Raw genomic sequence first — 18,933 nt, forward strand, 5'->3', positions numbered from 1 at the left:
GGTATTTGACGTTAGGATTTAGTGATGGAGCCTAGGCACAAGGCTCAGGCGCGCGCCTTTTGAATACGAGGCGCACATAATTTCCTAGTAAACCTTAAAATTCAGTATAGAACAAAATTAACACAATTTATACTCAAAACAACATAATACTAGGAGTGTCAAATTTTCTTGCCGGTTTATAAGCGTCGCGTGATCCCGTCGATGGAGTGCCTGAATTATAACCTTCCATGGTAATTACAAGTTGGAAATATGAAAATTAACTCATATTATGCTACTGCCACTACCCAACAAGCTTAGGTTGTAGAGGATATGACCATTGATAGGTCACATGGGGTGTGTTTTATATCATTGGAAAAGAAAAAAAAGTAAATAAAAGATCCACGTCAGCCTGATTCGCCTGAAAACTGAAGGCGACGGCACTGCGCACTGTGCCTTACTTTAAGGCGCTGCGCCTTGTGCCTTACTTAAGGCGCACGAAGGCGCGCGCCTAGAGAGCTGAAGGCGCCGAAGGCTGAGCCTAGGTGAGCCTTGAGCCTAGGCGCGCCTTGGGCGCGCTTTTTTAAACTAATCCTTTTAAGGTGGTCATTATAATACTTGTAATAGGTTCGAAATTTTTGAATCAACTTCCCGTATTTATCATCTTCTCCTTTGCCTTGTTGTCTCCCTCTCGTGAGTCGTGATCATCCCATCATGTACAACCAGTGATACCTAAGTCGTGGTATGCTTTGGGATGCAAAACAGGTATAGGAATGAAATTCTCTACCTAGAAATAGTAATTGCTAGTCTAAAAGTGTACTACTGTTCCATATACCACGTATCAATTGGCACTATCGGGTCTTGGTTCATGGGGAGATTAGTGAGTTGGGTAACATTGGTCCAAACCATCAGTTCCTGGCACTTTGAGCTTTTTCTTTGGGGCCAATAGTAAATCATGATATCTGTTACATCTATAATCAATATCTTTCTCCTGGTGATGGATTCTCTTCTGATGAACTACACAAATCAGTGTCGTTATGTGGTTTTACCTTTACTGTCTCTCACCTCCAGTTAGCTAAGCACTCAGCAATGTCCCCTCTTTATATTTCCTTTCTGCAGTTATGCAGTATCAATTGGCAGTGGCTTACTTCTGTACGCAGGGCACTAGGGCGCCAGATTCTGCTCAGTGCCTTCAACGCTGCCTTTTGAAATATCTATAAATTTTTCGGATTTTTCATGAAATACCCCCGAGTTTTTGCAAAATTCACCAAATGCCCCTCGACTTTCAGAAATTCACCAAATACCCTCCACTTTTTAACAAATACACTATATACCCTTAGTGAGCATTTTCTGTAAATTCCGTTAGATTTCCGTCAACTTTAACCTAATTAACTCTATTAATCCATACTTATCTTAATTACCCTAACTAAATTTAAAAATAAAAAACTTTATTTTCCTTTACTTATTTCCCTCACCATCTTCCATCTTATGCCCAATCTCTCTCCCCACCTTCATTCTTCGGTTCTTCCTCTTCTCCTCACCATTGAAATCCGCCCAATATCTCTCCTCCCCCTTAAATTTGCTTCAAAACCAAAACAAAAAGCTAATTAACACAAAAATTGCAACAATCACCCTTTTACCAGTCATACTAGTAATCCCAGACTCCCTGAACCCACGAAATATAGCCAATGCCACCAAGAACTGAGCCGCACCCACGTCCTTTCACTCAACGACGACGACAAGGGGCTCGAATCGGAACACTCACCCGGACGAGTCTGAGTTGGTCGATTCGGGCGAGTTAGCTGACTCGCCGGCGACGATTGTGGTGGTGGGTGGGAAGATGAGGTTGAGGATCGAATTCGGGTCCACCGGGTCGTGGGAGATGAAAGCCCATGTGCCTCATTTGGGGTTGTTTAGGAGGTGAGAGAAAATGGAGATGCGGCCGGAGCAAGAGGAGGTGGTTTAGTAGGAAGGGTGGTGGTTAATGGTGTTGAAAAGAGGTATGATTGGTGCGTCAATTTGTGAGGAGTATGATTGTGTGCTTCTGCTAATGCTATAGCCACTGAATTTGTGAGGCATTATTTTGATTTTTATTTTCAAATTTGAAAGGGAGAGAGGAGAAAGGTTAGTAGCAGATCGGGATTGGGAGTCCATTGAAGAAGGAGAAAGGGAAGTAGCAGATCGGTATTGGGCATCCATGGAAGAAGGAGAGAGGGAAGATAAAAGGGGTGAGTTAGGAGGAAGGTTAGTTGTGGGTTGGCATTTAAATATTTTTTAGGGTAGTTGATTAGATTAATTAGGAGTTAATTAGTTTAGTTAAGGAAAAAGTTAACGGAAAAGTTAACGGAGCTAACGGAAAATCGTCATTAAGGGCATCTTGTGTATTAAGTTTATAAATAAGAGTATATAGTGTATTTGTTAAAAAGTGGAGGGCATTTGGTGAATTTCTGAAAGTCGAGGGGCATTTGGTGAATTTTGCAAAAATTCAGGGGTATTTCATGAAAAATCCGTAAATTTTTACATTAGATCTTAGTGGAACATGCGTTTGCCAATTCTAGCATGAAAATGGCTAAGATGTGAACCTGCGGTGTAACAATAACTCAACTAAAGTATGGTGAAAGGTGAATGATTTACAGTGGAAGGCGTTTCCATATGAAATGTAGAAGTGAATATGGGCAATGAAAACATGTCAAGATGTTAGAATTCTGAATTTCGTTACTTGCCTGGACCTAGAAAAATACTTCCAACCTCTTTCTTATATCTTCTATTGTCATTTGGTCATATCTAAGTTCTTACTTTCTACTTTCAGTACCTTGTGAGTGGAAATTTATCTGCTGTCTTATTTATTTGTTTTTTACTTTCTACTTTGTGAGTGGAAACAATTTTTCGATTTCTCCAATACCATTTCCGTTCTTTTGGCAGGATTGAAGTACGCTGGATCAAGAAATGCCAATGCTCAGGAATTGCTGTACAGCTATGCTATCTACTTCCTGAATGAGGTCTTTATCCTGTTTATCTTATTTTGTCATTTCTTTCAATTGATTGCCAGTCTCATGTTTGAATTTTGCAGATTAAGTCTATTTCTGGTACAGCTGGTAGTATGTTTCCCAGAGGGTTGTTAAAGTTTGTGGACCGGAGCACACTGGAAATATGTCTCCACCTTGCTGTCCTTTCCCTGGCATTGGTAAATGAAAGCACCAAATTATAGTTTTTACTGTTTATATAAAAATCTATTGCAGTACTGGCTTCTTTTATCTGCTTTTTGATGCTAGCTTCGGAGCAGGTTATGGCTGGTTCTGGGAACTTGCAAACATTCAGATTGCTCAGATTTTTGCGCGGTCGAAATTCTTCTGATGGACAAGCTAATTTTGGCACTCAAATGACTGTAAGTGTTATTTATGTCCTATACAGTTGATGTTCTGAATAGTTTGTAGCTTCCACCTTTCATGTTTGCTGCTCTGTTTATAAATCCTTCGCATTCTCAGTGCCACTGCTAATGTAAGTTCTGTGTCATTCCTTAGGAATTTCTTTCCCTTTTTTGCACTCATTCACTCTATCTGTCTGTCCCGCTCTCCTATGTCTCTCTTGATATTTTAGCCTTACGGGAATTTTTGTTAGCTTTTGTATGAAGCATTCAGAACATAGGAAACAACTAAAACAATGCATCACAATCAATATGTAGTGCATTTCTCTATTAAGTTTTAGCAGAAGACTAGTTGCTTTAGAGAATGTGAAAGATAGCCCGACATGCCAGAACTCTGGGCTCACAGCATCTTTCTGGGGCTTTTCTTCAGGGGGTGGGATGTGGCGTGGGTTTTTGAGCATTTGAATGGTCTTGTAATCCCGAGGACAAATGGTTATTTATTTCCCTCTTGCCTGCACAATCATTAGTCGCGACAACTTGCGTTACAAGTAATTTTGGCTTCATCTCTGTCTCTCGAAAGCTTGAATATTCTTCACATTTGCTTTAAATTCCAGTTTATTAATCAATCATCTTCTTCTTCCCTTAAAATCTGCCATTAATGGTGTATTGGTGTCTAAGCTAAGTTAATTCCTAGCTTTGCATAAGAGGAATGCAAAATTCATTTGGTTAGTTCTGAAGGGATGTATGTCTTTTAGAAACTCGTCATTATTATCAAAATGGGGTTCGTGTGTCTTGGCTTACAAATTTGCATGATCCAAATGCCTTTCTTCCTTAAAAGTTTTATGGTACAACAAGAGGCTCCTTGACCACTTTCAGTAATTTGTTTGGCCATGATGGGGTGTTGACAGTACCACTTAGATACCTGTCGTGTACTGTTCCACCAAATTGTGTTCTCCCTTAGTCTTTTATAAGTGCTTATTTCTTTCCTTTATTGCTCTATAAAGTATTCGACTTCGTTTCAATAATATTTTTAATAACTGTTGCATATTCCTGTAAAAAATCATAAGAAGAATGTGAATGAAACATAAGTGTTTTTTATTCGACTGCCTTGATGTAGGTAAGCCTGGCAATTGGCTTTTTGTTTCTTGGAGGAGGAATGCGATCGTTTTCTTCTAGTAAGAGTTCTATTGCAGCTTTACTGGTTACCCTCTATCCTCGTTTTCCCACTGGAACAAATGATAATCGCTGCCACCTTCAGGTACATTTATTGGTCTCCATTTACCGCTCATCTTTGCTTTGCAGCTATTTTTGAAACGTTAAATTTTTTGAAGCATGAATTTGCTTACCGTCTCGTGTCTTTTAGCTCAATATTTCATAGGTTAAAGCTGCTATAGCAACTCTCTTTGTCCTCTCACTGTTTATCTGCTTGAGAAAATTCCGTAGGTTATATAGGCTCATGTGTGATTAACTGCCTCCTCTTCCCTTTGATTTACTAAGAATTTATCTCTGAGCAGTTCAGCCATAAGTTTAGATCTGAGCTTGAGGATTCTTAGCTTTATTATGCAGAACAAATTTCTTAGGCACACTTCTATAACCATATTTTTGGAAAGACGCAGTAGCTAATTTACCATCAGGTAACAGCTAAAGTAGAAAGTATGGTCAATGTAGCCTTTTGCAAATACCATTAGCTATATATATATATATATATATATTTTTTTTTTTTTGAAAGAGATGTAACCTTGACATAGGAGTTACACTGATTGCTCCAAATCAAATGAAGGTGACCCTCCTGAATTCCCTGAAAGCATATCCTGATTCGGTGGTACAATTTTGCTGCCTTTTCTCAGCAATAGAACTTGTTGTTCTTAGGTTTTTCAAAATTAATTTTATTGTCTTGTATGAAGTATCTGTTAATTATAATTATGCTTGATTATCTATGGTATTTTTTCAAAATGATTATACATCATTTGAGATGTTGCACCTGCTTTCTTCCAGGCGTATAGGCACTTCTATGTTCTTGCTACAGAAGCTCGCTGGATTCAAACAGTTGATGTTGACACTGGTCTACCAGTGTATGCCCCTCTTGAAATTACTGTAAAAGAAACTGAACATCATGCAGAGACAAGTTTCTGTGAGGTCACACCTTGCCTTCTTCCAGAACGCGCCATTGTAAGTTTAGAGATCTTTCAAAATTAGGATACGCTTTAGCTATTAAGTACTTATTATATAACATTGAAACAATTGAATGAGACAAAGAGGAAGAAAACATCAAATAGCAGTTCATTGTTACAATATTTCTAGAAACCTCAAGTTTGAATATCTTAATCCTGGCACTTTCCACTTGGTAGGTTATTTTAATGATCTCAATATTTATATTGCTTACAGCTCAAAAGTGTTCGTGTTTGTGGTCCAAGGTACTGGCCCCAAGTCATAGAGCTTACTCCTGAAGGTAGTATGTTTACTTTTATTGCTTAATTTTCTCAAGAAATGAATTATAAAAAATAGATATTTTAATTTGTTTTGATGTGTTATTCTCACAGATAAACCTTGGTGGCTTACTGGTGACAAAGATCACCCATTTAATTCTGGTGTTCTTTACATCAAAAGAAAAGTTGGAGCTTGTTCTTATGTGGATGATCCTGTTGGATGTCAGTCATTAATATCTAGAGCCATGAACAAGGTATGTTTTTCATGAATAAAATACTAATTTTTTTGTTGGTCCCTATTGTGATCATAATTTGATGTTTAATAGTTTTGCTAACATTTGCGTCTATAGGTAACTAGAATTTGTTTATCCTTGTGCAGGCATTTAGTTTGACAAGCATGCTAGGTTATGCTTCCAAAATCAATAGGCATCCTGAACCAGGTTCTAGTAATGTCGATCACCTGGTCAGCACATTTTCGTCTGATCCAAGCTTAATTGCTTTTGCTCAGCTTTGCGGCAACTCTTCCTGGAACAGCAGGTAAAATGTGGAACTGCAATGATGCAATATTTCCTTTTTCCTTGAATAAAGGATCAAATAAATAAATATATTTTTCCTTGAAGGTGTCTGTTTTTCAAATTCATGGTTCTGTTAGATGATGTGAAATTCTCTTGTTATTTCTGAGATGTTATCAAATGATTCCCGCTGCAACATATGGTACTTATGTATTCTGGCAAAAGCATCTAGCTTGTTTTATTGTGCTTGGTTTCGTATTCGGTTTCAGAGTTGCATGGCCTTTCTGAGTTTCTTGAGGGTGAAATATGTTGTGGCTAACGTTATCTTAATTGAGTAGATGCTGAAAGGGGTATGATAATTTGTGACATATCCATGACCAACTCATTGTTACAGAAACCAATTTAAGTAATCAATCGAATATGCAAATTTCCTTCCTAAATTGGGTTTGGAGGTTGGATAATTTTTGTTTTGTTTTGTTTTGCAAATGTTTGGGGGTTTACAAGCTTTTATATAAGGCGGTCTTACACAAAAGACAACATTGGTGTTGTATAAGTTAAGCAATGGAACCAATTAGTTAAGCACTACAACCAATTAGTTAAGCAATGAAGCTAATTAGTTAAGCACTAGAACTAATTAGTTAAGCAATGGAACCAATTAGTTAAGCAATGAAACTAATTAGTTAAGCAATGGAACCAATTAGTTAAGCACTAGAACCAATTAGTTAAACAATGAAACCAATTAGTTAAGCACTAGAACCAATTAGTTAAGCAATGAAACTACTTAGTTAAGCACTTGAACCAATTAGTTAAGCAATATAACCAATAAGTTAAGCAATCAAAGTGGTCTTTTCGGTAAGGCAGACTTACCCAAAAGTTGCCGTTGTGGGTTAGATATGCATAACCTTACTCTTGTTATGGCTGAGTGACTGTTTCCTACACTATTTTTAGTACGGAATCTGTGCTTTGGTAATTAACTACTTGTTTGTCTGGGCAACAGGTCAGATGTTGATTTCCAGGAATTTTGCTTGCAAGTTTTATTTGAGTGTGTCAGCAAGGACAGACCAGCTCTTTTGCAGGTATAATTTGTCTGATATTTCTTGCCTTAACATAAATCACTGTGGTAATGGGATATGGGATAAGTTTTATGTGGATTTTCCTGCTTATAATTCTATTACCTTCACTGCGTTAGTTGGCAGAATAATGGAAACATATTTGGCAAGATGTTGTGACACTATTATTTTTATGTTTATGATACCAATGCTGAATGCTATGCAGGTCTACATGTCTTTGTATACAATGATTAGATCAATGACTGACCAGGTCACAGGCGACATCGTCACCTTTTCTGATTCCCTCTCCATATCTAGTTTGAAGGTAACATGTCCACCAGAAACTGCTGTTTGTCGTACAGTATTATTAACAAAACAAAACAAATGTGGAGAAACAAAATCAGTAGTTACATTTAGATTACTAACAGTTGCTTGATGATGGAGACTTTTCTTTACATTTGAATGCCTTTTTTCCACTTGAAAGATCTTAAATAAAACTTTTGATAATGAAGTTCTGGCTATTGTTTCTCCTTTAAACCTGGAGGTACACTAACTTGTCAAGAGTGCTCATATATTGGCCTACTAGGCTACTATTATAATATGGGTCTTTCCATTTCATCATATAGTATTATGAATTTCTTATGAATGCAGCTTGTAGTAGCCTACAATGAGGCCTTGCTGAGAGGAAGATTATCCTCGTCGAGATATGGCATTGTTCAATCAAATTTTCTAGGGTCTCTGAGAAAGCGCGTAGAGGAGCTCTTCAGCTGTTCCCATGAAATGCAAACTGATTTACGCAACTATTGGACTTGTGGGAAATGGCCAGATGATAAAAAGTGTTATATACTATTATCTTGGTACCTTCAGTGGTATTGTGTACCGTCTCCATCTGTAATCCAAACAACAATAGAGAGATTAAAGCCCAAACTCAGGAGATCCTCTGCAGCCCCTCTTTTGCGGTTAGTGTTTCCTCGGATTCATGTCAGAGTGATTTCTGAGATGGATAAAATGTTGATTTCTTCCTAGTAAAGGTCATGTCACGGCTTCTTAAGTTATCTCTAAATGTCACACTAAGGCGTTCATGAGTTCACTGTATGTGGCGAACCTTAGTTGGGCTCTTCCGAAGCATTATTGGGCAGAGTTGCTCCCATGTACAAGCAATACAGATGCTTGTAAAATATGTGGAAGTTTTCAGGTTTTAAGCCAAATGTTATGTTTGAAACTGCGGCGAGTTTCTTGATTCAACCCGCATAAATGCTATATTCGAGGTTAAGAGCCTGACAATGTACATTAACCCGATGTATCTTCAAGTGTAGTTTACCATGTAAGTTATACCTGACCAATTCTGTCAATGTATTGTAGGAAGTAGGAGTTACTGATTTTAGGACTTCTGTCTCCAGAAGTGGAGACTAATGTAATTCAACTCTTCAAAAATAAGTTAATGAAGTGAGGAAATTGTTCGTTGCTTCACATTTTTTATTGAATTATCCAATTAATTGTGAAGTTTAGCATTCATTTTGACTAATACTTCGTATTAGATTGCGTAAACTCTATCAACCAAGTTTCAAACTTTTATTTATTTCATATGTATTAATCTGACACTAAGTTTTACATGAGATGAATGTAGGTCAAAAAATCTCCTAGTTGTATTCAAGTTCAATTGATCCTAGCTAGTACCCCAACAAGGCCAGCAGAGTTAGCAGTGGCAGCTTCAGCCATCTGAAAATCGTTTCTATCATCAACATAGTTATCATTTTTATCCGGACCACCCACAATCGCCCCGACCAATATATTTGGGTTAGGTGTGTCCTTATGAAACCAATTGAACCCGTCTTTACACCCAACTGGTGTTGGATCCTTCTTGATAGACACAATTGAGGCTCCTCTGTGATGCACCTTTTGTGGGTAGTTCGACCCATAACCCACCATGTAGCTCATTTTCTTCGGGTTGGATCCTAAAATGTAGTCAACCTAGTAACCATGAAACACAGGGTTATACTTATACCAACTTATAAGTACAGTAGTATTAAGCACTAATCTAATTAATTAGATGTGAAAAATCATACCTGTGATCTAGCAACAGCAATAAGTTGAGAAGGATTGACCAAGGCAGAGGGGCATTTTAGTGATTTCCCTGTCGCTGAGAGGTAATCAGCATAAACTGTGATGGCTAAAGAAGCAGCAGTTGTATACTGGAGATTATCCCATTCATTAAACCATAATAATCCACCACTTGTTTTAAAAATGTTGTTATTGCCTTTCTGTAAACAATTGCACAGGAACTGCTCTGCTTCAGCATTGTAATTACCCCAATTCCCTGAGTTTGGCACCTTCCCCTCTAATACTTGCTGCATAAGAGGGAGTATTAAGTATTAACACAATTGAAATTGTTCAATTAGCACAAAATACAATAAAGACACAAACAATCGAGTCACAACTCTAAGCAAGGTAAAACTACGTGTAACATACAACGATTGCACTGATATTTTCGGATCCTACCACATGTACACCTAGTGTATAAGGTACACCATGCCTTTCTATTAGTTGAAATGTCATATTTATTGTCTTTCATTCTCATTTTTAGTGGGTTTGATGACGTGTCAACAAATTAATGATGGTGTACATGAGAATCTTGTACATTAGGCGTACATGTAGCCTTTTCCCATATTTTCTAAAAAAGTATGGTAAATAATAAGTAGGTACCTTGGCAAGAAGAACTTGAGCACCAAGAAACTTGTCGTCCCAAGAGAACATCGATCTAGGGCCTTGATTACCCTGAAAGTTCCCTATAAAGTCATGGTAGATTTTCTCTCCAGTAGCTCTTTGTAGCCATGCAGCTGCCCATAATAACTCATCCTGCATCATTATATAATTAATTACTATTAATTTCTCCATTTTTTTTATAATTTTTTTGCAAAGATATTTCTTTATTACCTGAAAACCACTGCTCGAGTAGAATTTTGTAACTGATTGAATACTGTCCGAATATTTTCCTTGGTGAGTCGTTGCAAAATTAAACAACTGTTCACGTGAAAATCACAGTAATCAGCAATGAATAAATAATAATTCAAAAATATCAACCACAGAAAAAAAAAAAAATCGAACTTTCGATTTTGTACCTTAAAGATAAGTACAATCGTGTGAGATTTTGTTTAGAATCATGTCAATATATAAATCTTCTTAATATCAACTTTTTATAAATTTTAATGAAACCAAATATAAGGTGATTATCGATATTATGCGTTAAAAAATTGAAAAAAAATAAATGGTAAATCTTTTCTAATACTAAGAAAGTATACTAATATAGGACCTTCATCTTACTAACAATGAAAAATATATTTAATTTTTTAATTAAATATATTTAATATATTTAATTACTAAATATTTTGATCAAATCACCCTAATCAGTGGCGGAGCTTCCACGGGGGCCATCTGGGGCCTGGTCCCCGGTACAACCCAAAAAGAAAACTAGTTGTATAGGCTTAGTAGTAATAGCCCAACAAAAAAAAGTAATGCGGCCCAAACTCTTCATTGGTTCTTTAAGTATTTCAGTATTTGTGTTTCCCAACTTCCTCCACTATAAAGTATCTGGGACCCACATGGGATGTCATAGATACGCGCATCTTATAGACTCCTATTAGAAGTAGTCTAATAGTAGCCTTTCTTATTTGTTTTTACTTTTTTTATATGTATATTTTTTTTTTGTATTTTTTGGTGTTTGAGAAAGAGAACTGGAAGAGAATATGTACGGAGTAGCAACTTTCGTCAATACTCAACTCATAAGCTTTTGTTGTTATTTATTTATTTTATTTTATTTTGAGTAAAAGCTACTATTTTAGTAAATATTTCATAATACGAAGTAACACTTTTTTAAAAAAATTGGAAATAATACCTCACTTATTTTTTTTTATTATTAATATTTAGTTAAGACCTATATTTATGTTACGTGTGTAAGTTTTAATTGGCCCCCCGAAAGAAAAAGTTTCAAGATCCGGCACTAACCCTAATAACATATCAAATATTTGGCAAAATCAACCTTTAATATATCGAATATTTTAGTCAAACATATAACGAAGTATAAAAATTAGTCAAATAATTTTAGAATATCAGTACACGCACGGTGTAATAATTACTCACCTGTTTTGCATGAGCAAGAAGCAAGGATGAATATTTAGGATCAAGACGGTGAAAAGCAATGGAAGCAGCGGCTAGAGCGGCGGAGGTTTCAGCGGCCAAGTCGGAGCCAGGGTTAGACTCATCGATCTTGTACACCGTCCTAGGCGTAGTCATGTCTTCAGGCCTTTGCCAGCAGTCGTGATCAGAATCCCCGTCGCCGACACCGGCGTAAAGGAGGTTGGGTTGAGGGTGAGCCTTGATGAAATAGTCAGTGCCCCATTTGATAGCAACCAATGCATTTTGTAGCTCATTATGAACCTTAAGGTGGTTGCCATACTCAACTACACTCCATGCAAGTAGGGTTACTGTAAATGCCATTGGGAGCCCGAATTTTACGTTGTCCCCTGCATCATAGTATCCTCCTACTAGATCAACCTGCATCTATATATGCACGTTTAATTTGTTCAATCATAAATCCCTAGCTTGTCAAAATTTAACATACTTTGGTATATAGGAAAACATAAGGGACATATTATACCTCTGTTCCTTAAATTTCTTTACATATACATACCGAGACCAATTTAACAAGATCTTACATGATATATAATGTTTTGATGTATATAATAGTCCAAATTTAGGGTCACATTTTTTCATACTTTCGACATATATATTCCAAGGCATAAAAAACTTTCATGAACGAAGGTAGTACATGCGAAAATAGAAAAGTTGATTGAATATAATAAAAATATGGATAAATTATGAAAAACGCGTAAGAAAATGAGGTGAATATAAGAAAAAAAAAAACTAAATAAAGTAAAAGAAAGTGAGTGAAAATTGTAAATACTGTGGGATAAGACAGATGATATAGTAAATTCTCATGTTCACGAATAAAATAAAGCAAAGTGTAAAGAATATTAAGAAACAGACTAAAGTGAAAAGTGTAAAGATCCGTTTCAAACGCAGGTAGTATGTAATAAAAAGTTGAGGAAGGAGACATGAGTAAGTAGATAATTAATTGGTACGTACGCCGGCATCATGGCCATCTTTCAAACCGGAGTTGCCGCGCCATATAACACGTTGATGAGCAGGCAATGTGCCTGATCTTTGAGCTTCAAAGTATAACAAAGAATTGGTTAAAGCTTGTTTATAGTTTATAGAACAAACAACTCCATCAACAACAACATAAATTAACACAATTAGCAAGCTTATGTTATTCCTAACTGATGCCATCTTTTGGAATAATACAATGCAAATGAACTACAAACTGCATTCAGAATTATTCTTATAGGACATATATATATATAGTTCTACATGATTATCAATTTTGTATCAAACGGATTATTTGCGATCCTTTTCCTTCTTTTATACGATTTTATTTACCAATTCAAGTATATTTACCATTTTCATTTGATCGCACTAGCTATTGGCACTCATTCATATTTATTCCTAGATGATATCCTTCCTTAATTGTTTCTCCTTATACTAAAGAAATTTTGACATTCACTAGTTTACGCCCACTTTTTTTTAGGGGGTTTACCCCCACTTATTCGGAGTATTACTAGTGTTTATACACGCTATCAATGAGTGATATTTTATATGATTATTGTAATTTTATAAAATAAATATGTTATATGATATTGTAATTTTATAAATCTAATTGCAAGGTGGTGTATGTACGTACGTACATCATTATTAAAGGTACGTACTTAAGACGATTTCACAGTAACATAAGGTATGCCATGATTTCACTGTATTAGTCAAACTTTTGAATATCCATATCAAAATTAATGTATAAATTATAAGTTATAAATGTAAACTTCTTTGTTTATTTAGTTAGCAAATAAATTAAAATATCCCCTTCCTTCCAATGTAGCAATATATTTTGCACAAATAAACTAAGATTTAGCGGAATTGAGTATAATGAAGATTCATGAATCTCTTTTATGAAATAAATAAACTTGGTAATCTGTATGATATGGTTCTCTTATTATACATGAAATCACTTTGGACTTGTGTATATTTGAAATTTTGGATTGCTTGTTATCAAATCAAATAAACATTTTTAATTTCAATTCATCCCTAGCAATGTAGTTGGTATAATCTCGGTGATAGCGTACTTGAGACTTAAAATTGAATATAGTTTACAGCCTTGTTCGGCAAACTAGTGGTAACAGGTAGTGTTTAACGGTTGAGTAGCAAGTAACGATCAATAATAGAGGGTATGGGTTAATCGTCAAAGTAGAGGGTAACTAGTACGAGTGTTAGGTAAAAGTAGCGGTTGAGATTGTAAAATACAGTAAAATTTATATACTTCTATATTGTTTAAAACTTTGTTACGGAGTATAATTTTATCAAACACTTCCGCTACTTTCAAACACTACTATTTTTAACGTTTGACAAAAGCTACTCAACAGCTACCTCTACTGTTAACCGCTACCTCACTAAAGACTTGCAAATTTTACAAATAGCGTTTTAATTAAATACTTTTAAATAGGTCAAAAAACTAACACCGAACACGCCCCACATCACCGCCCCATTTTGCACCCATAAAAACATCATCGACATCGAATTGATCTCTTGGAGCAAAAACTCCTCTATACATTTCTTTTACTACCACTTTTATTGCTTCTAGTAGAATCGATCATACAGTATATTACACTCTCAATTTCTTTCTTTCAATTCAGGCGATTTTCGCCCTGATTTTTGAAAAAATCAAAACACATATTTTCCCCCTTTCTACACAACAGGAGAGCAACGTTGCAATCCTATACATTAATTTTCAATAATCGACGACTTCACAAAAAATTGGACATTTTTAGTAATTAAAAAATGAAAAAAAAAAAAAAAACTAGAAACAAGTGTGACGGTCACGTGTGGGTAGAGATGATACTAGTGTAAAGGAACTCATTCCATGTATCAGGAAGACCAGGTAAACACCAATGTATGCAATCAGCAAAATTATCAGGGTCTGCTTGTTGTTCTGCTGTTAACAGTTTCCCCTGCCTAATTGTGTGCACTGATGTGTGGGCTTCTTTCCGGTACTCCGACAACGACGTTATGTTTAGGAAGCTCACCGGCACCACCTTCATCGACTGTGTTACGTTGTGTGCGATGGTGAACAGCCGCCTGTCCGTGCCTACGTTCAATGGCATTGATGTGTTCAATATTGGCTTCGTCTCTAAGGCACATTTTATACCATCTGGATTTTCCCAATCCAAACTCCTACATGAAAATAATCGGTTCCATAAATAGAAGTTTAGTACACTAAAGTTTGCCAAAAGGGACTAATAGGCTCATTTGGACATAAAAAAAATACGGATTAACACGGGCCAGTTCGATTGATATTATTTTTTATGTTCTGTTTTTCATAAAACTAAAAACCAAAATATGAAAAACCAAAAGGCATTTTCTATGATTGGTTCGATAAGTAATAACAATAAAGGTCACCAAATGGACTAATAGGCTCATTCGGACAAAAAAAAGGGGGACTAATAAGAGCCCATTCGATGTTGTTTTTTATTTTTCATAAAACTAAATACCAAAATATGAAACCAAAAAAAAATGTTAAGCCCAACTGTAACCAGGTTAAGTTGTTCATTTAAGCACATATATTAGCTTGTATATAAACACATATTTTGACATAAACATACTCAAGGAAACTTATTTCCTAACATTGTATCAAAGCTCACAAATTAAAAACCCTAAAAAGCTTGTTCATTTAAGCCCATATATTAATTAGCTTGTTGTCAGTTTTCAAAATCAATATTTTTTATTTTGTTCACATTTTTTAATTGTTAAAATCAACGTGATTACTATAGGTACGAATGTAAGACTATCTTTTAATTCATGATTCAATTTAAATCATATGACATTCGAAACCAAAAAATGAAAAATGACAGTGATGTGGATTGTGGAACCAACCCTAAGTTAATTAGAAGAGACAGAAATAATTACGGAGTATATTTACTTGATATGAAGAGGAGACATGCTCATAAAGAAGACGGTGGTACGATTAGGATCAATGTTGTTATCAACCCACTTAGACCATGTCTTCAACACCCTACCATACGCTGCCGGCCTCTCTACCTCCTCGTACTCCGTGTCCCCTTCATCGAACGATCCTCGCCTGCTCGAATCAGACACCCAAACAACAATCAGTCATTCAATGCTAATTAATCAATTTAACCATAACATGCATTTAGTCCATTTGATTAACAAGTACAATTAACTTACAAAACTTTCATATTGAAGGTGTTCATCCACCAAATGTAGGTGTTAAAAATGAGGTAATCTGCATCCTTCCAATTAACACCATGCTTTTCTATTGATTCAGGCATTATTATCCTGTCTAATATGCTATGCATCTTTGGATCATCCGAATTTGACTCTACTAAAAATGGTGCCCAGTAGAATTCCACCGTAGCATTATAGTCCTGCAAACACCCAATAACAAAACTTTACTCCCAAACTTTTGTCCAAATAATCAAATATGATTTGAGTTCAAATAACATGAACTTAAAAATGATTTAGATTCAAACTAACGTCAACCGTCACGAGATGTGATTTACTTATAATTCAAGCGAAGTTGTTATGCACTATTTCTATCATATGATAAAATTGCATGCCATATGGTCCCACAAAATTGCACTTTTTTTTCTACAAAGTGGGTGACCAAATTCTTACAAAATTTATAAAAATGGAATTGGTTTAGGTTTAAAAAGTAGAGTAATGTTGATTATTGATTAAGATTGGTTGGAATATAATTTTTCAAAAGTAGTTTAATTTACCATTTCTTTATATTACTTTGTTCAAAAGTTTTTCCAATTATAATCCTTGGACCCCTAATTTTATTACGTAGCATCATTACACTAAACAAGGAAATTCCCCACTTATCATATTAATCAAAGTTACAACTCATAGAAACCAAGTAACAAGAATTTGTTTTTTGTTACATGTTGGATCATACAATAATAGCCAACCAACCATAAATCCATAATAACCAAAAAAAAAAAATTGAAACATAATTTGATTACGTGTTGACTTGTATAATATGAACAAAAAACCGAATAAACTAACCACCAATAATACATGATTATGTTTTTAGATTATCGACTAAGTTATACTAGATAAATTTCGGACAACAGAAATAGTAAAGAGAAAGTGACACGAACCTCAATCCTGAAGATGTTAAAAGAACCAGTTTTGACCAAGCTCTTCCTACTAGAAGGAACAGCAGATTGAACAAAACACACCATTGATTCCCATTGATTTCTGTTTAATGAGTCCCCCACAAACATCAATCTCTTCCCTCTTAGCTTTTCCAACAATAATTTTGGCTTGAATCTTTCAAAATCAACCGACACAAATAAGAAATAAAAAAGTAGATTAATTAAAGATCATAAAATTAACAAAAATACCAAAAATTTTAATCGTGGAATTAATTCTTACTTAGGCAAATTGCAATCGTTAGGTTGCCATCTCCAATTCTGGTAAGTTGAATCTTTCCTGCCATTTCTGATGCAAGTAACTTGTTCAGTGAGAAATTCGCATTCATCTTCCTTGTATAACGGGTGTGTAACATTATCAAAAACCCATTTTCCTGTAAAAAGATCACATTCTTTTGGGGGAAATTCAATCTCTTCGTCATCTTCATCATCTTCTTCTTCAAAAACTAAACTTTTTCTCTTTCCTTCCCCAGTTTCTTGCTCTGCTCTTACCGTGTCGGTTGAAACCTCTTCTGTTTTCCCCTCAATTTTAGCTGGGTTTTCTTCAATTTCAGCTGGGTTTTCCTCAATTCGAACTGGGATTTCTTCAATTAGTTTATTTTCTTGCATTTCTTGAACTTTCTGCTTAGAAAAAGGAAACTCCGCAATCGATTTCACATCCTCGTTGTACATGAAGAACCCGAACAAAAGTATCGAAAACACGACGACAAAAACAGAAAGGTTGCTGTTCTTCTTCTGCTTCATTGTGTTATCAGTTGATAAGAATAGAAGTGTTTCTTTTCGACGCATTAGATTGGAAGCTGAAGAAATGGTAGGTGTGAAAAGACAGAGGAAAACAGAGGAAATATAAAGAAACAGGGGAAAAACAGAGCATTATTTATTTTTATTTTTATGAAGATTTTGTTGCTAAAAAATTAGTTTTAAGGGGTTGTTTGGTGAGAAGGGTTAATCTTAAAGGAACCAACTATTGGGAGAGTTGTCTTTCTCAAGTGGGTTATGCTTATTTCTACTCCATTTGCTTAACTACTTTGCAGTAGCTCTCAAACAATCACACAAAACAAAAATGAAAAATTTTAAAAAACAGGGGAATTGTGTTTGTTTGAAGGTTGTTCTTCTTCTTTGATGGGATTCTAATAATGTTGTCATTTTCTAGGAAATTCTTTTCACCAAATTTAGAGAATTAAATAATTTTTGGTTTGTAAAAAGGAACAAAAAAATAGTTATTTTTATTTTATACTTTTTGAGATCTTGGTTGCAAGATTATGGAGGTGGATGAGAGTGGAGAGTAAAGATTGTGGGCCTTAAGAAATTAGTAGCCTAGCTTGGTATGACAATGTAAACCTAGATCAAGATTGTGGGCCTTCATTTGTTGTTTTTGTTTTTCTTGTATGGCACTATGGCCTTTTTGTTTTAAAAATAACGGAAATAATAATAGTAATAGGGGGATCATTTAATTTAATTCAAGGAAAAAGAAAATTGCATAAATTATACGGAGTACAATCATTTTTTATGTGATAAATGTACATAAAACAATAAACATTCTCACATTAGATGTGAGCAGTGAGCCACCAAGTTGGTACTTGTGGTTTGATTTGAATTTTACTAATGTTATGTTATGTTGGACTTGTCTATTGTTATTTATATTTTTGACAAAAATAAGTTAATCTTAACAAGAGCGAGTCATTCTCAATAAAAACAAGTTGAAGATAAAATATTCTAAAAGGTTTCTATCTTTCTCATTATCTCGGTTACTAATAATGTATTCTTATCTCATAAAATTTTCAATGAGAAACAAAAATTGAAAATATTTAATAGATTTTCATGTGTAATGCAAAGCTAAAGGCATTAGTGCATTACTATTTACTAATGAGTATTAATGGAACCTCAATTGAGGTTAAAAAAACATTCACATCAATTGTTTTCTTTACTAGCTAGTAAATGTCTATTTTATTTTCAAGACTCATATATTTCCATAGTGAAATTCTTAAAATGACACTTCTCATTTATTAGGAATTCTTAAAATAACACTTCTCATTTACTGTTAGAGGACACATTTTTTTTTTCAAAAAGAATTACATTCCTTTTTCAAAATTGTTTTTTTATTTAATGAGTAATAGTTATCAAAAGGTCATCCGACGGGGATACTAATATTTAATTTTTCTCTCATTTTGAATCCTTATTTGAGCTCAAGTTGGTTTGAACTAATAATTTTTACCATGAAAAACTTTGAATTAATAGTTTTATGTAGCTAATCTTAAGCTAGAG

General features: G+C 35.0%; 3 protein-coding genes across 6 annotated transcripts in view; 1 reads left to right on the plus strand and 2 right to left on the minus strand.

The window, feature by feature from the left end:
* The window catches only part of LOC110801666 (anaphase-promoting complex subunit 1), a 38,855-nt gene extending 30,058 nt beyond the window's left edge, over positions 1–8,797 (plus strand). For all 4 annotated transcript variants that reach the window (XM_022007054.2, XM_022007052.2, XM_022007053.2 and 1 more), the window contains 11 exons: positions 2,899–2,975; positions 3,047–3,160; positions 3,260–3,361; positions 4,458–4,598; positions 5,336–5,509; positions 5,726–5,789; positions 5,881–6,020; positions 6,146–6,303; positions 7,276–7,354; positions 7,554–7,652; positions 7,979–8,797. In XM_022007054.2, coding sequence (XP_021862746.2) covers positions 2,899–2,975; positions 3,047–3,160; positions 3,260–3,361; positions 4,458–4,598; positions 5,336–5,509; positions 5,726–5,789; positions 5,881–6,020; positions 6,146–6,303; positions 7,276–7,354; positions 7,554–7,652; positions 7,979–8,353 — 1,523 coding nt within the window. In that variant the 3' untranslated portion in view covers positions 8,354–8,797. The remainder of the gene's footprint in view (positions 1–2,898; positions 2,976–3,046; positions 3,161–3,259; positions 3,362–4,457; positions 4,599–5,335; positions 5,510–5,725; positions 5,790–5,880; positions 6,021–6,145; positions 6,304–7,275; positions 7,355–7,553; positions 7,653–7,978) is intronic.
* A 141-nt stretch (positions 8,798–8,938) lies between these two features.
* LOC110801698 (endoglucanase 13) lies at positions 8,939–12,673 on the minus strand. Its single transcript, XM_022007100.2, has 6 exons — positions 12,470–12,673; positions 11,465–11,878; positions 10,262–10,348; positions 10,031–10,183; positions 9,394–9,675; positions 8,939–9,298 (listed from the first exon to the last, which is right to left on the minus strand). Exons 1-6 carry the CDS (start codon positions 12,671–12,673, stop codon positions 8,984–8,986), a joined length of 1,455 nt encoding a protein of 484 aa, XP_021862792.2. The 3' UTR covers positions 8,939–8,983.
* Positions 12,674–14,012: 1,339 nt separating this feature from the next.
* Positions 14,013–17,873, minus strand: LOC110801693 (xylan O-acetyltransferase 1). Its single transcript, XM_022007095.2, has 5 exons — positions 16,892–17,873; positions 16,615–16,786; positions 15,677–15,876; positions 15,411–15,569; positions 14,013–14,665 (listed from the first exon to the last, which is right to left on the minus strand). The coding sequence occupies exons 1-5, from the start codon at positions 17,455–17,457 to the stop codon at positions 14,311–14,313; spliced, it is 1,452 nt and encodes a 483-aa protein (XP_021862787.1). The 5' UTR covers positions 17,458–17,873; the 3' UTR covers positions 14,013–14,310.
* Positions 17,874–18,933: the final 1,060 nt, after the last annotated feature.

This window comes from Spinacia oleracea, chromosome 1 (genome assembly GCF_020520425.1).
Source record: "Spinacia oleracea cultivar Varoflay chromosome 1, BTI_SOV_V1, whole genome shotgun sequence".
NCBI lineage: Eukaryota > Viridiplantae > Streptophyta > Magnoliopsida > Caryophyllales > Amaranthaceae > Spinacia > Spinacia oleracea.

Excerpts from the sequence above, each read along its gene's own strand:
- LOC110801698 (XM_022007100.2), bottom strand. The coding sequence starts at position 12,673 with ATGGCATCAGTTAGGAATAACATAAGCTTGCTAATTGTGTTAATTTAT. Across the intron at positions 10,184-10,261 it reads ACTCGAGCAGTGGTTTTCAG|GATGAGTTATTATGGGCAGC; the intron begins GTAATAAAGAAA and ends ATAATGATGCAG. Across the intron at positions 9,299-9,393 it reads TTGCTGTTGCTAGATCACAG|GTTGACTACATTTTAGGATC; the intron begins GTATGATTTTTC and ends CATGGTTACTAG.
- LOC110801693 (XM_022007095.2), bottom strand. The coding sequence starts at position 17,457 with ATGCGTCGAAAAGAAACACTTCTATTCTTATCAACTGATAACACAATG. Across the intron at positions 16,787-16,891 it reads AACGATTGCAATTTGCCTAA|ATTCAAGCCAAAATTATTGT; the intron begins GTAAGAATTAAT and ends TGATTTTGAAAG. Across the intron at positions 15,877-16,614 it reads TTAACATCTTCAGGATTGAG|GACTATAATGCTACGGTGGA; the intron begins GTTCGTGTCACT and ends GGGTGTTTGCAG.